We start from the raw sequence: 17,106 nt of genomic DNA on the forward strand, positions 1-17,106 counted from the left end.
ACCTTAAACCAATTGTTCAATAGTGGATCAGTGGGTCTTAAGGAACAAGATGTAATCTCGGAGGTAAAACGGTATTTTGACCCAACCAAGATTATGAACAACATGTGAATGATCAACTTACCCATCATGGTTATATCAAGTGGACAGAAATATATCTGTAGTGAGGGGAGTGCGACTAAGAATCTTTAGCGGAATGACTCTTTAGTTAGCGAATGTTGATTAACTATGGTCTAAAAGAGTTTAGCTAGATAATCTCGGATCGTTGGAGCCCATGATCTATAGGTCCATTAGGTTCCCCTACTAGCTCATATGGATTCAACTAAGAACAAGTATGTTGAAGTAATTCGAATTGTTCGAATAAAGATAAGAGAGAAAAATCGACAAATATATAAGATATAAGTCGGTAGAAATAAACTTTAAGTTTTGTGTTTAAATATAATTTATAAATAAATATGAATATAGATTCATATTTAAAAACTTGAAAAGTTTAGAGAACGATCAAAAAGTCAACATGTTGATTTTGAACTTTGACCGGATTTATATTCAAATATGATTTGAATTTTAGAGAAATGAATACGGATTCATACTCGGGAGGTTAGAATTAGTCAAGACGGGAAAATTAGTAAAAAGTCAAAAAGTTGACTTTCGACTAAGAAAAGTCAAAGTTTGACTTTGACTTAAGTTGGTCAAATGACCAAAATGCCACTTTGGCTAATTACTTTATTAATTGACAGTTAATGGGAAATATGGCAAATTATTATGAATTTGAAGCCACTAATTTCATTAAAGAGTTAATGAATTGATTAGGTGTTGATAAGATAGGAAATAATTTACATGCAAATTTGCATGTAAATTTCATATAAAACTTCTCATTACCGAATGAGAAAAGAATGAGGTTTTCTCTGAAAAACACCTAAACGATTCACTCCCCATCTCTCTATAAAATTCTCCTTACATAACCGAGTCCCACAACTCCATTCTTGGTCCTGAGCATAGTAGGTCAGCTTGGTGGTTGTCTTTGTTCGTGATAATCAGGCAAAGAAGTGTTGGATTAAAGAAGAAGTTCAGAACTACAAAGGTAAGAATATCGTTTACCTTTTGGCTTTTCGTTTAAGTACATCTCTTAGTAGATGCATATTATCTTCTAAATCGTTTAGATGCATATAGAGTAAAGCATGATCCTTTAAATTCCGCTGTTGCATGTCTCTAGTGCTTTGTTATTTTCCAACACAAAGAATGCAAAATTTTTAGGTTGAAGACAAGGAGAAAAGAGCATTCTTCAAAAAAGGAAAAAGAATTATTTGTGGGTTTGAAGATGAGATTCTTTTAAATCTGAAAAATGTTAACTCAATAAATTCTAATTGTTGTTGTGCATTCCCTCTCCTTCAAGCAAGATACTAATGGGTGGTGTATGGCTTTGTTTGATATTAATACATTATATATTCTTTCCTTGTGTAGAGTGATCACTACAAATCCTATTCAATATATTTCATTATTATTTCACTAAGTTTCTAAGGGAAGGAACTTGAAATTAACTTAAGAACACACAAACTAAAATACATAGATTTTGTTATTACTTTATCTGTGCCGTTAAAGTTCAAATTTATTAGAGGTGAATATGAGCATCAACTAGGGTAGAACTTTCTAGTATTACAAAAAGAAAAAAAGGAGTTAGAACTTTATACCTATATTTGATAGTTTATACATTAGAATCATAATCATATTTTAGTTTAGTTCAACTAGTTATGAATATATACTTTCGACCAAGAGAATTGAAAGTAAATCTATTCGTCTCCACCCGTGATAAAAAAAAAAAAAGATATATATTGATTTTCTTTTCCTTTTCAAGTTATTTTTCTAAAAGGAGAAGTTAAAACTTGTGTGAATTTGAAAAAAAAAATGTATATTCTGAAAATTAGGTGAAATTGTGAGCATTAAAGAAAGCTACTACTTTTTAGAAGGGAAAGAGAAATGTAGAGCCGGTGTTCAATAATGCTATATGATTCCCTATTTTTAGTTCTTTTTTTCTTTCTTTCTTTTCTTTTATTTTATTGGATCTCTATTTTCTAAAAGTTAAAAGGATAATTACTTTTGAGATTTTTTATAGATAAATTTTGAAGTGTTTTTAGATCAAACCACGTGTTGGGTATTATGAATAAGGATTTTTTATAAGTTAATTTTGTCTTTTAGTTTAAGATAGTAAAGTTTAAACTTAAGTTCGTTTATGTTTTATGTTTGGATCCTTGATTTGAGACTACTCTAAGGCTTGACGAAGAGTAAATTGCTTGTTAATTCGAGCTTTGATTTCGATGTAAATGATGTTACTACTAGAACACTTAAGCTAGATTGGGATTTTTTTGTTGATAGAATAGTAAGTTGCATGAGTTACCTAGCTAATTTTGAATATTGTAATTCTTTTTTTTTTTTTTTTGTAGATCCAAGATTAGCATATTATAAGTATGGATAAAGGATGCAAAGAGTAGATTATCTAAAGAGTTTGAGTTGGGTGTAGAGAACTTTATCAAATTTGGATTTTTCAATACAACTAATATTTCTATATGTTGCACTTGTTTAAAGTGTGGAAATTGTCAAAAATATAAAGCTGATGATATTAGAGATCATTTATATTTTAATGGCATTGATGAAAGTTATAAGATTTGGTTTTGGTATGGTGAAGAACTTCTTAATTCATCCTTCCATGGAGAATCTTCTAAGTGTATGTATGAAGAGAATGACATTGGAAATATAAAAGAAATGGTTGAAATTGCTCATGAGCAATATTCAAAGGATCCAAGTGGTTTTGAGAAATTTCTTAATAATGCTGAAAAGCCATTATACGAAGGATGCAAAAAATCTACCAAATTGTCTACATTAGTGAAGTTGTATAACTTAAAAGTTAGACATGGATGGAGTAACATTAGTTTCTCAAAACTACTAAAAGCGTTAAAAGACATCTTACCTTCTCCTAATGACCTCTCTACATCAATGTATGAAGCAAAGAAAATGTTAGGTGCACTAGGAATGAAATATGAAAAGATTCATACGTGCCTTAATGATTGTGGCTTGTATCGAAAGAAATATGTCAATGCAATTGTGTGCCCTGAATGTGGTGAGTCTAGGTGGAAATATGGTAAAGATGCAAATAGGAAAAAGAAAATTCCTACTAAAATAATGTGGTACTTTCCACCTATTCCACAATTTCAACGGATGAAGTGTTGAATGTGCTAAAATTTAACATGGCATGCTAATGAAAGAGAAATTGACGATAAATTACGGCACCCTGCTGACTCTCCAGCTTGGAAGTTAGTCGACACCTATGGCTAAATTTTAGTTCTGAACCTAGGAGTCTTCATGTAGCGTTGTCAGTAGATGGAATAAATCTGTATAGTGATATGAGCTCCAAGTACAGTTGTTGGCCAGTTGTGATGGTGACATATAATCTTCCCTCATGGTTGTGTATGAAACGAAAGTTCATGATGTTATCAATTTTGATCTTGGGTCCAAAGCAACCAGGAGATGATATTGGGATATACTTAGAACCATTGATTGATGATTTAAAACTTTTGTGGGAAAGTGGTGTGCAATGTTACGATGCCTATAATGACGAACTATTCAACCTAAGAACTGTTCTATTATAGACAATTAATGATTTTCCAGCATACGGAAATCTTAGTGGATGTAGTGTGAAAGGGTATAAGGCATGTCCTATTTGTGGAGATCACACATCTTCAATACGACTGAAATATGGAAAAAGAATGGCATACCTTGGGTATCAAAAATTTCTACCACATAAACATCCTTTTCGTCGTCAAAAGAAATCGTTTAATATAATGGTCGCGAGAACTTGAAAGTATTCCCGAACCTTTGTCTGGGGAGGTTGTATTTGAAAAAAATTAAAGATCTTAACTTTCCAAGAGGAAAAATAAACAAGAAAAGAAAACACTCTAAAGGAAGCACCAAGAGTTGTTGGAATAGGAGGTTTGCTTTTTTCGAGCTCCCCTATGGGAAGCATCTTTATGTTAGACATTGTTTAGATGTGATGTATATTGAGAAAAACGTTTCCATAAATATTTTAGGCACACTTCTCGATATTCCAGGAAAAGCTAAGGACGGTTTGAATGCTAGACGTGATTTAGCTGATTTGAAGATTCGACCTGAGCTTACTCCTATTAATAAAAAAAATTTCATTCCCCTTGCTTGTTATGCACTTACTAAAAAAGAAAAGCGGTTTCTTTTGAAGACGTTATCAAAAATGAAAGTTCCTCGGGGTTACTCATCCAATGTTAGGAATCTTGTGTCAATAGAAGATTCAAAACTGGATGGTCTAAAATCTCATGATTGTCATGTCCTCTTACAACAATTGCTCCTCGTTGCCATCAGATCTGTGCTTTCAAAACATGTTTGATATGCTATAACTCGTCTGTGTCTTTTTTCAATTCTATATGTAACAAAGTTATAGATGTTACACTAGTACAGAAGCTGCAAGAAGCCATTGTGATTACATTATGTTTACTAGAGAAGTACTTCCCTCCTTCATTCTTCACGATAATCATCCATCTCACCGTACACCTTATTAGAGAAGTAAAACTTTGTGGGTCCATTTATTTGCAATGGATGTATCCATTTGAAAGGTTCATGATGGTTATATATTAAAAGAAGCTGTTGAATTTTGTTAAGAATTTTTATATGGAGTAGATCCCATTGGACTTGGTTGTCAAAAGTTAAGAGACAATTATGATAATTCAGAACTTGGTAGACCGTTGTTAAGTGGAGTTACTACCACAGCAAGTTGCTAATGAAATAGTAATATTTTCAATGATACATTTGCACCAAATCACATGAATATACTTCTAACGTATTACTGGTCATATTTAATCTTTTGTAGAATGAGATTTTGGATAAATCACCTAATGATGAATCACCCAATAATGCATTGTCTCAAGCTTTGGGTACTCCAGAATATGGCGGTCGAGTACGTGGTGTGGGTGGTTTCATTACACCTACTGTTTATTTTCATCAAGCAAAGTCAAGAAAGTCAAACAAAGTGGATACAACCCAACAAATTATTGATGAAAATGAAGCACTTCGTAAACATATTCAAGAGTTGGAACAAAAGGTTCAAAACATCCCAACATCGGAACATGGTAGTTACTCCAAGAGTAAAGTCCAGGAGAAGGTAAAATATTTGTTTCTAAAGTAAAGTTACAATATTAATTGTTTATCAAAGTGAAACTATATCATTTACTTGTGCTTTGAAAATCTTGACGGTTTTAGGAGAAAGTTTTAGAAAACGTGGTAAAAGAGAAGAAAGAGATTGCTACTAGTGTACCACCAATATCTCTTACATCAAAGAAGAAGGTCGTAGAAGAGGAGGAAGTGAAAGAGGAAGAAGTGATTGTTACTAGGCCATCGATATCAAAGAATGAGGTAAATGTGAAGGTGGATTGTAAATAAACAATTTTAGGTATATGAGTTCTTAGATTGTTACTTACTTGTGTTAGGTAAAAGCTTCAAGGCCAATGACAAAGGAGGTGGAAGTTACTAGTGAACCATCCAATCTACCAATACAATTGAAGTATATTCTTAGATATGCTGAAAGGGTAACGGTTGATGGGTCTAGTTTTTCATTTCAACTACCCCTTGAGTTATTTGGTATACCTCAAAAGAGTTACGTTTTGCGAGAAGATGTTATTGATTTTTGCAACATGCAAAAAGTTAAGACTTTATCAATGGTGGCTTATATTGTGTAAGTAAATGTTACTTCTTTATGATATATATATATATTCATGCTTTTTAATCAGTAGTAGGTTGATGTATGCAATTAATTTATTGTAGGTACTTATACTCACTGTAACGCCCCGACAAATTTAATTTCCTTTTTATTACTATTTAAGTGTGGTTATGGAAAAATTTGAATTTATTTGAGGAGCCTTATCTTTTGGTTTGTGATTAATTAAGGTTTGAAGTTTTTATTTTGGTTGGTTTTTAATTGTTTTATTTGGAAATAAATTGATGAAGTTTTGGTTGTTAATTAAATGTTGGTTGGTTAAGGGAATGATGTGAGGACCTAATTGAGGAAAAGAAGGAAAGAAATTTTCAAAAAAAAAGAAGAAGGAGAAGAAAAGGGAATTTTGGTGAGATTTAGGGAAAGAGAGAGAAGATAGAGTAAATGGATTTAAATAAGTGTTGGGACCAGTGTACCAAAAAGGGAGAAAGTTATTTTTGGAAAAGAAAAGAGAGAGCAACTAAAGATTGTTTTGAAACCCTAGCCGCCGACCTCAGCCTCGCTGCGCCGCCGGTTTCAAGCCAAAACATTCGGGAGTCAGCCGTAATCTCAAGCCGAAACCCCATCTGCAAGCCGTCGCCGATCCGCCAAAGCCTAGCCGAATCATCCGCGTCACCCTTCGCGACCCGTAGCCGAACCGTTCGCAGCCGCCTGCCGTCGCATGAAGCTTCATTCCGCCGTGTCGCCGAGCAGCAGCGATCGTCGGTCGTCAGCCGCACGCCTCCAACCGTTAAAGCCCGAACCTGCATTTCGGCCGTCGCCCGAACCCGAAGCCGAACCCCAGTTTTGACCGTCGCTCGAACCTGAAGCCGACCCGCTCCGCGCCCCGCTCGCCCGCACACAGCTCCGCACCCGCGCGCCCGCCCTGAGTCACAAGCCGAGCCCGCGTGCGCCCAACCCACGCCTGTCTGCGTCGCGAGTCGCGCCTGTCTGCGCCGCGAGCCGCACCTGTCTGTACCGCGAGCCGCGCCTGTCTGCGTCGCGAGTCGAGCCGATCCCAGCCTTCAAGTCGAGTCGGTTCCTGCTTGTCTAGCCGAGCTGATCCGCCTGCCCTTGAGCCGCCAGTCTGCTCTGGTTCCTTTCCACCTACTTTGGTGAGTCAAAAGTGTTTCTCACACCTAGCCAAGATTTGAAACTTTAATCTAAATAATTTTATTTGGACTAAATTAAAGTATTCCTTTAAGGAACGTCGTGGACCAATTGACTTGGAGCGTAGGATTTCTTCAGCAAGGGCAAGCACTGCAACCTCGATCGTGGGTAAGTTGCCTCCAGTAAGTCTTGGACCCAATTTTCCCTTGAGGGTAAATTACTAAATTGTGAACTTTTGACCCTTTAAGACTTGTGCCGCTTGGAAAAGCGTGTTGTCACTGTTAGGACTCGTCGAGCAAATCTCCAGGTAAGAGATTTCTACAACTAGCTCTGTGACTAGAACCATGAGACTACTTACACCTCCGGTTACGCATGTTAAGGACTAGACTGCATAACACATGTAATTAATGAGGGCATGATGTGATTGATGATGTGGTTACATGATGGTATGATATTGTGATGATGTGACTTGTTGTAATTGTATGTTGGATATTGTGATGGTTTGTGAGATGGCGATTAGACTGGTTTGATTACATGATGATGCTATGTGCATGTATGTTATGGTTAGGGTACTTGTTAGCTTAACCTATTAGAGTCGTACCTGCATGGGTGTCCTTCGGGATCACCACCTATTTAGGACTGTGTGGTCCGACGGGGCACCATTCTAGCATGGATATAGATATGATTCGAGTGATCCGACGGGATCCTCGCATCCCGATTGTCTTTGTTTTACCCCCGGGTTCACTACAGACCAGTGTGTCCTAGGTGCTCCCTCGGGACACCGAAGACCAGATTTTCGTTCCTACGGGAGCGCATGTTGCACGTGTTCGGGAACGTGCCATAGATTGGGTACTATTTACAGGACTCTAATAGGAAGCTAACAGGCATCTAGTGGGACTAGTAGTGGGTCCCTTACTGAGTATTTTATACTCACTCTCTCCATGTCATGTTTTCAGGTAAAGACCGAGGTAGGGGCAAAGGCAAGCTGGCGAGCGACCAGAAGTGACCGTGGCGAGCCATAGGGATTTCTGCTTCCGCTTACACCTGTTTTTGACGTTTAGTATTTGAGTTTTATTTTCTTCACCGTTTACTATTTCATTTCTTTAAAAGTAGATAGGGCTCGAGTAGGATTTTAATATTTAATTTACATTTTGCATATTACCCTGATTTGATTTTCATAAATAAAATTCTGAAGTTTTATTCGTTTTTACTAAACTTTATGGCTTGAATCATGTGTTTTACATTTAGTAATGACTTCGGCTCAGTATAAAGAGTTGGGTCGTTACACTCACTCATTATTGATTTGAAGAAGGTTTCAACGTACATTTTGTAGATCCATCTCTTATCTCAGCTGGCCATAGTACTCGAGAGATTAGAGCTCGAAACCTTTGTAGTAGATTAATGACTTCCAAACAAGATCAATTGGTTGTTGCTCCTTATAATCCTAGGTAAGTATTCCTGGATAAGTATAATTTTTATCAATCTAAACTTGCATTAGTACCAAAATACTAATTACTTGCATATATATTTCATTTAGGGATCATTGGTCATTAGTAGTCATTAATCCATATGATGATGTGGTGTACCATCTTGACTCATTGAGAACAAGCTCCCGAGATGATATTAAATACATAACGAATATGTAAGCCAACTATGTTTATGTTTATTTTTTTTAATCGCTAAAGAAATTAGTTCATTTTGATTTATACTATACTTGGGAAATGAAGGGCCTTGACGATTTTTCAATCTCAAAAGAATTTGAAAAAGACTAGAAAAACAACATTCTGGAAAGCGGTAAAGGTAAATATATTTATAAAATTATTTACAATTTAATTTAGCACATAACCTAATATGCATTGTTATTTGGTTTTGTGTTATAGTATCCTTTACAAGTAGGTACTGTTGAATGTGGATATTATGTCATGAGATACATGCGCAAAATCATGAGTAAGGACAGAAACATTATTACTGATACGGTATGTTTTTAAACTACTTACATTGTAACGTTATAAATAGTATAATATTTGACTTGTTTTTTTAACAAAATGTCTACTCGACTTTTTATGTTCTACAGATTGATACGAGAAACTTATACTCACAGCTTGAACTGGATGAAAAATGATAGACACCTAGATATGATCTTAATTTTGTAAATGGCTAACATATGAGAATGCTCATAACCTTTTTTGAGTAAATGTTTTGTTCATAGTCATTATACTTATATATATGAGGCAATAGATGCAAGGGGATAGACTTTCGTTATAAGGATAGCTATTATTATTGTTGATTTTGGAATAGGCCTCATATAGGAAATTTTAGTTTGTTATATAAGGATAGCTATTATTGTTGTTGATTTTGGAATAAGCCACATATAGGAAATTTTAGTTGGTTATATTTGGATTGGAATTCTGTAATTATTGATGATATTGTTGAGAAGAATGAAATTTGTTGGTTTACTGGTTTATTTGTCATTTTTTTGTTGTCTAATTACTGGTTGGAAAAGAATGTACCTAATACAGGAAACAAAAAATAGAAAATTTGTATATTTAATATATTAATAAACAATATACATAACGTTAAATACATGACGTTTTTTTAGTGACAACTATACAATTTTACTTGACGTGTAAAAAGTATCAAGTATACGATCTTACTTGAATCAAATATAATATTTTACTTGACGGTTTTTTAGTGTCAACTATACAATTTTACTTGACGTGTAAATAGTGTTAAGTATGCGATCTTACTTGAATCAAATATAATATTTTACTTGATGGTTTTTTAGTGTCAACTATACTATTTTACTTGACGTGTAAATAGTGTCAAGTATATGATCTTGACGGTAGATTTAACGTCAATATAGTATCAAGTAAACGTATACTCAACGTTTTATTAGTGTCAAGTAAAGGAATACTTGATGTATCATCATCAGTCATCATTATCAACATAACTCAGTTATAACTATCAGTTATCATCATATGTCATCAATACATTATGCATTTTAGCTACATCAATACCTAGGGAAATCACATGCAAACTCTTACTTCAGTACCTGGTCTAGTAGGAGAATCTCTTACCTGGAATAAGTCTTAACCAGTAAGGAAAAATACTAAGTTCAATAACTTAATTAACAATTGCTTAAAGACCCAAAAATCCTATTAATTCAACTTATTCAAAGTGAGGTTGTATTCCAACTCAACCTTAATTGGGAAAAAATCAAAGTTCTCAATTCTTCCAATTAGAGCTAACCGAGCCTTCAAAAAAATAACCGACTTTAATCCAAAATTAAATTATTTAGGATCCATATTAATATTTGTTGGGCATTAACAAAAATCCATTGAAACCTACTAAAATAGGTGAAAAAGGACACAAAAAAAAACTTGCGGCTTGGCTAAAAAGGATTGACTCGACTGGGGGCAAAAAACGGCTGGGTAAGGCAACGGCTCGCATGCGGCTCACGGAGAGGTGGCGGCTCACTTGTGGCTCGGACACAGAGAATGGCTCGCGTACGCATTGACTCGAAGGGAGGATCGACTCGGTGCTTTGACTTGACGAGGGCTCTAAAGAAATAGTGGCTCATGTGGCTTGATGAAGACCTAAGCAACGGTCAACGGCTTGACTTGTAATCAATGGTGGGACGCGACAACCGCCAAAGAACCAACTCTAGTTATTGATGGTGACAAAACGAAAAGCGCGTCTAGTAGCTTGCAGTAGATGAGGGGGACTTGATGCGACGAACTTAAATCTCTGTTTTGAGATGCACGACGCCAAGAAAGATCTCGGTTCTGGGACGGTCTTGAAGAGAAATACTGTGAGCGACGCTGGCAGCGGGTGGTCGGAGCAAGGGCAACGGCTAGGGTTAGGGTTTGTGAGGAAGAAGAAGAATAAATAGTAATGCACGTAACCAAGGCCTATTTAAGAAAAATAATAATAATAAATGTATTATTCTTTTCTTTTCTTTTTCCTTATTTTTTTCCCAAAAAAATCTCAAACATTCTCTCTCTTCATCTAAAACAATCAAATTTCCTTTTTAAACTCAAATATCCTCTCTCCTCATTAACTCTTCCTCTCTCAATGGGTTGCTTCTCGTAGCTCAAATTCTCATTAATTTGCAATGGTTCAAAGTCAACTATATGCGTCGGGTCTGCTACATACTTCCTCAACATAGAGACATGGAATACATCATGAACTACAGAAAATGATGGAGGCAACACCAAACGATAAGTTACGGGGCCAATCCGCTCAGTATCTCACATGGCCGTATAAAACGTGGACTTAGCTTTCCCTTTTTCTCAAATCTCAAAACACCATTCTAAGTGCTGCCTTTAGAAAAACCATGTCTCCTACATCAAACTCGAGATACTTATGTCGTTCATCAGCGTAACTTTTATATCTGCTCTATGCTGTCAACATACGAGTTCTAATCTTCTATATGGCTGCATTGGTGGTCTGAACTAGCTCAAGGCCTAACATTCTTTGCTCACCAACCTCACTACAACATACAGGAGATCTACAACACCTACCATACAGCGCTTAAAACGGTGACATGCCAATGGTAGCTTGATAGATGTTACTATAGGCAAACTCCATCAAGTGCAAATGAGAGTCCCAACTCCCTAAAAACTCCAGCACACAAGCTCGCAGCATATCCTCCAAATTTTGGTTCAAACGTTCTGTTTGACCATCGGTCTAAGGGTGAAATACTGTGCTAAAATCTAACCTCGTGCCCAAGGTAATCTGAAGTCCTTTCCAGAACATTGAAGTGAAATGAGCATCACTGTCAGAAATAATCGATACAGACACTCCATGCAGTCTCACTATCTCAGTCATATATAACTGTCCCCACTTACTGGCAGTATAAGTGGATTTTCCTTGAATGAAATGGGTTAACTTCGTGAGTCTGTCAACAACAGCCCAAATCACCATATAACCCTTCAGAGTCCTAGGCAGTCCTGTTATGAAGTTCATAGGCACACTTTCCCATTTCTACTCTGGTAAACTCAAGGGTTGTAACAAACATGCTGGCTTCTGTATTGGTGCCTTCACCTGTAGGCACACCAAACATCTACTAACGAAGTCTACCACTTCTCTCTTCATATTTCGCCACTAATAAACTCGTTTCAAGTCTTGGTATATTTTTGTACTGCTAGGATGCATAGAAAATGGAGAACTATGAGCCTCAACCAAAAGCTCTGTGTTAACTACACTGTCTGCTGGCACACACAACTGTCTCTTAAACAAAAGCCCATCATCAGACGATATGGAGAACTCCTCATCTTTTCTTGCTTCTGTTAAGCGGTGCTTCTCAACCAAAATGGATCATTTAACTGAGCAACAATAATCCTCTGTCTCAAAGTCGGCTGCACTGACAACTGAGCCAACTGTGAGGTGACTTCTCCTACTAAAACTGTAATCTCAGCTCCCTCAAAGTCTATGTGCAATGGAACTTGCTCGGTAATGATATAATTATTCTCAACCTTCTAACAAATTTATTAATTATATATAATTCATCATAATTCCCTCAACTTCATCAAATATAAATCAATCAATCACATTTCACTTAAATCAAATATTTCAAAACACCAAAAATTCCAAACCTCTAAACTAACTAAATATTTTCCCAAAACATTTAATTAATCCTACTTTCCACAAAATCAAACAATTTCAACAATTAACTCAAATAACACTCAAAATAAATCCAACATGGTTAAAATTAAATTAAAGATAATTAAAATTAAAAATTACCTTATTTTAGGGTGTTAGAGTTTCCTTTAATTTCCATGTTGCTTGCTTGTAAGTGATATTTCAAACTTTTCATATGCAAGCCTGTCATATTTGAAAATGTTAAACATGTACTATAGCTATAGTATATTTTAGACCCACTAGTTGAATCCCCAACCAAGTCTTGTTGTACTCTTTTCAATCTAAGCTTTCTTTGCGATTGACAATCTTCGATGCTTTATTTAATGATGTTTTGATCAATATTTTTCTATCACACATTTTATAAAACCATTTTCTCTAATAATGTGAAGGGAGGCTCTACATCTACCACGAATTTACCCGTGACTTTCAGATTTAGTACGATTGATTTATTCACTTAGTTAAGAAAAAAGTGCCGCATAATCGTCCATCCCGTGTTCGAAGAGTCACAATTGTGACACTAGATACTCCTATGTGAAAATTAGGCTCTTCGATGAGCTTAGAGGTCGAAGCAAAGAAAGAGGTTGGCCCAAAACACTAAACTCCCTTCCCTTGGCCCATTATATGTGTTTGTTTAGGCCTTGATTCTATTTTCTTTTTCCTTAATTAACTTTTCAAATTTACCCTTTTGAATGCATATATCGTCTTAATTGGTTGATTAATTTAGAATGATATACAATTTTGACCATGTATGTGATTAAGCTACATGAAACATACGTAAAGATTTTGAATGAGAAAATATTTTGAACAAGAAAATAAATCTCACACGCAAACAAATTTTATTTATCTTTATACCATTCCACACAAAGTCCATATAAATGAATCAAACAACTTTAACATTAAACATTTTCTTATCCTAAAAGAGAGAGAGAAAGATAAAAAAAAAAAAAAAAAAAAAAAAAAAAAAAAAAAAAAGGATTACATGTCATGACAGTATAAATTTACCCTAAAATGAGAAATATGTAAATAAAGAAAAATGAAGAAAACCTTATTTTCGTTTTTTTTTTTTTTTTTTTTTTTCATTTCTTCTTTTTTGATGCTCTTTGTTTCTCCATATGTTCAAATAAGCTCCCATCATAAACAGCCTTCACAGTTTCCTTTTTAAGTAAACCATTCTCATCTTTGCAAAGGTTGTATAGAGTTGTCCATTCTGTCCATGCAGCAACCCTAATTACAATAACAAATAAACAAATGAGCATCTTTTTTTATGCCCTTTCAACTCCCTTAGATTATTGATCAATTTGAAAATTAAAATTGAAGTATCAAATTGATTTAAGCTAATAAGTCTAATCATCTCAAGTTTTAATAAACTTAGATACAAACTTTTATCCTTACTCATTTTCTTGATGTGACCATGCCATGCAATCACTGAATGATTCAATATAACTCATATATAATATCATCTACAACTATCAATCACACACATAAATATAATGGTAATCAAGAATATCATAATTTTATTTTTGAAAATTAAGTCTTTGTTTTTGTTTGGCTAAGAAAAAACATATGACTTTTATAGTCATATAAAAAACAATAATAAAGTTTAAAAACTAATACTTTTAGTTGGGTTAGATTTTGAAAAAAAAAATCTACAAACTAGATAGGCGTAAAAATATAATTTATAAACTTAATTTTAGAAAACGAGATAAACTCATCATCTTACGGCTAATGTTGGATGAATTAGATGTTTAAGGACAAATATACTACACATGCATGGGAGATTGATATCAAGAAACAAAGCAATGTTATAATAATAAAGAAATAAAGTTGAGTAAGGAGTTGGAGAAGAACAAACCATCCTTTGTAATCTTTAGGCTCTCTATTTGACTTAAGCAATGCTTTAAGTTCTTTTTCTGTCAAGGCATCTGGGTAGGTTAGGGCATGCTTCTTGAATATTTCTTCAAATTTCTTACTAACAAATCTGCCATTCAAATATCACAAATTTTTGTAACTAACCATTTCGACTTCATCCACCGTTACTTTTGCATAAAAAGTAGAAAACTTCGAGTACTTTGGAACCAGTTAGTCGTAAAGTAGGAGTTAAAAGCAAAGTTTGATGGAACAAAAATTAATTATTAAAGCCAATAATATACCTTCCTTCAGAATCATATACACCAGAATCACTTCCATGTTTGGCAAGTTGAATGTTCTTTATCTCAATTGGGAATAGAAAATTCGGAAACTTCCCCTATAAAATAAAGCATATGTATAAAAACCACATAAATATAGCATACAAAATAAATTATTTTATTAAAATGATTTTATTTCCATTTTCTTATATTTTTTTTTATTTTTTATTTTTTTACAAAAAACCAACATTACTAAAAGTTTAGCCAAATTTCTTGAGCCATTAATGTGTGTCTGTGTGTTTGTTTTGAATTTTGGTGTTTTTATATTGATAATGCCAAACACTATTTTAGGACTTTTCGATGTCTGTACCTTTCAATCTCTCTCTATCAGTATTCATCATTTGATTGTTTGTAGCCCTTTTTTTTTTCTTCTTTTTTTAATCTTTTTATGTATTTTATCATTAGTATTATTTTGATTTTTTTTTTTTCTGTTATTTTGCGGTTAAACTTTTTTATTTGTTCAATCATCAATAAAATAGGATGTTTGTACCATAAATTACTATCCATGGAAACTATTACAATAATTACTCGAAATATCTTACAATATTATATTTTTTATTAGATAAAAGAAAAGATGAATTTATATCTTTAATTAAATTTTAAACTACTTTAAATAACAAATTATTTATTACTGGTTTAAATAAAACTTTATACTTCAAAACTTTCTAAACATAATTACCACTATAGCCTTCTAGATCTGTTTGGAATTTCATTTTTCCTAACCTTTATCTAATATATGTTGCTCAATTAATACACACCCTTAATTCATCAATTATTCATCCATTAATGGAAACCAAATTAATTACTTTTTGAAAGTTACAATCATTAATGAAAAATATGCATCATGATACATAACACACATCACCATATTTTAATAAGTCCTAATTTCAATTTTCCATCTAATACTTGAGCCATAATAAAAAAATATTTTTTTTAAAAAAAAAAAAGTAAAACTTTGTATAAAAATGCACAAAAATAATTGAACTTCCAACCCTCAAAGTTTATGCACGCCTCAAGCTACAAATATACTCCTTCTCAAAAAAAAAAAATAAATAAATAAATAAACTATGAGTTTGGTCTTTAACACTAATTAGGGTGTCTAAATCTATAACAAATTCTTGATAATATAATCTTTTTTAAAATACAGTTCTTTAAAATTTTAATTATAGTTTGAACACCATTAAGAAATTTTATTAGCCACAAAATTAAAATATTCCCACAATCAAATGAAGATATTTTGGAAGTTAAAAACTCAAAATATAAAACTAAAATTTATAAAAATATAATATTACTAATTAAAAGTTAGCGTGGGATGAAAAGAAACTCAAACTTAAAAGCAAGAAAAAGGAAGAAACGATCATAAAAAGTGGAAGAATATATGAAGATGAGAGACACATTAAAAATCAGAATTAGATTCTTTAACATGTTTTTTATTTATAATGTTTTGGAATAAAATTAATATAATTGATTGATTAATAGGGATTGGGATGGGAGAGTAGAGGAATTAAAAATAAAAAATTACCGGTCGGGTTTTGGAGCTAAGTCCAAGGTTAATAAAAACGGCACTAACAGTGGAGAGAAACAAATTAGCGCCAATTGCTCGGAACCCCATGAATGTTTCCCACGGATAAACCACCCCATCTTTGTTCCTATCAAAGAACGCCACGTGTTTCTGCAGAACGTTCTTCTCCTCCTCGCCTGCAGATGCAAAACACAATACAACATCCCTCAGTAATAGAAAGTAAGTAAGTAAATAATTATTATTCCAATTTCCAGAACTTATGAGAGGGGTTTAGCTACGACGTACTTTCTCCGCCGGAGCTTGAGGGGGAGGACGACGCATTGTTTGACACTTGATCAGCCATTGAACAGCGAGAAGATGAATTTATTATTATTAAGGGGCTTTTTCTTTAACTTTTGAGTTGGGAATAGAACGGTGCGTTTGAAAGGGATCTCTCTCTTTCTCTTTCTCTTTCTCTTTCTCTTTCTCCCCTCTTGATGGAGAAGAAAATGGAAGCACGAGGGTCGTTTATATAGTGCTATCGGTTTGTAATGTGCTGTAAATGTAACTTCAGTTGTCCCTTTTCTGTTGTTCCACTTGTCTCCTTCTCATTGGATATCCTTTCTCAGGCCTTCGTTTTCTTTTCAATTCTCCAAATTAATTATTAAATTTATTAACTTTTAGCCTAACGTGTTTTTATAACTTGAAATAAGTATTTTCATCATTCGAACTTAGCGTATTCATTTTGCTTCCTAAATTATAAAATTTAAAATAATTCTCAAATTTAATCATTTATTTCCATCATTATTTTTAGAAAAATTTTCATAAATATAACCAACTACTAAAATAAATATTTACGTTTCGTATAACAAAATTTAACCATTTTAAAATATTTCAAATTT

The 17,106-nt window shown here is 33.7% G+C and overlaps 1 protein-coding gene across 1 annotated transcript; it reads right to left on the reverse strand.

Annotated features, from left to right (window-relative positions):
- Window positions 1-13,332: 13,332 nt before the first annotated feature.
- Window positions 13,333-16,755, reverse strand: LOC103502531 (probable peroxygenase 5). Its single transcript, XM_008466489.3, has 5 exons — window positions 16,511-16,755; window positions 16,226-16,401; window positions 14,668-14,762; window positions 14,370-14,495; window positions 13,333-13,741 (listed from the first exon to the last, which is right to left on the reverse strand). Exons 1-5 carry the CDS (start codon window positions 16,566-16,568, stop codon window positions 13,594-13,596), a joined length of 603 nt encoding a protein of 200 aa, XP_008464711.2. The 5' UTR covers window positions 16,569-16,755; the 3' UTR covers window positions 13,333-13,593.
- Window positions 16,756-17,106: the final 351 nt, after the last annotated feature.

Source organism: Cucumis melo, chromosome 10, assembly GCF_025177605.1.
Source record: "Cucumis melo cultivar AY chromosome 10, USDA_Cmelo_AY_1.0, whole genome shotgun sequence".
NCBI lineage: Eukaryota > Viridiplantae > Streptophyta > Magnoliopsida > Cucurbitales > Cucurbitaceae > Cucumis > Cucumis melo.

Bases quoted from the DNA above. Each gene is read 5' to 3' on its own strand.
- LOC103502531 (XM_008466489.3), bottom strand. From the start codon at position 16,568: ATGGCTGATCAAGTGTCAAACAATGCGTCGTCCTCCCCCTCAAGCTCC. The intron at 14,763-16,225 runs GTAATTTTTTAT...TTTATTTTATAG, and splicing joins TTAGCTCCAAAACCCGACCG to GGGAAGTTTCCGAATTTTCT. The intron at 14,496-14,667 runs GTATATTATTGG...TTTGAATGGCAG, and splicing joins GTATATGATTCTGAAGGAAG to ATTTGTTAGTAAGAAATTTG.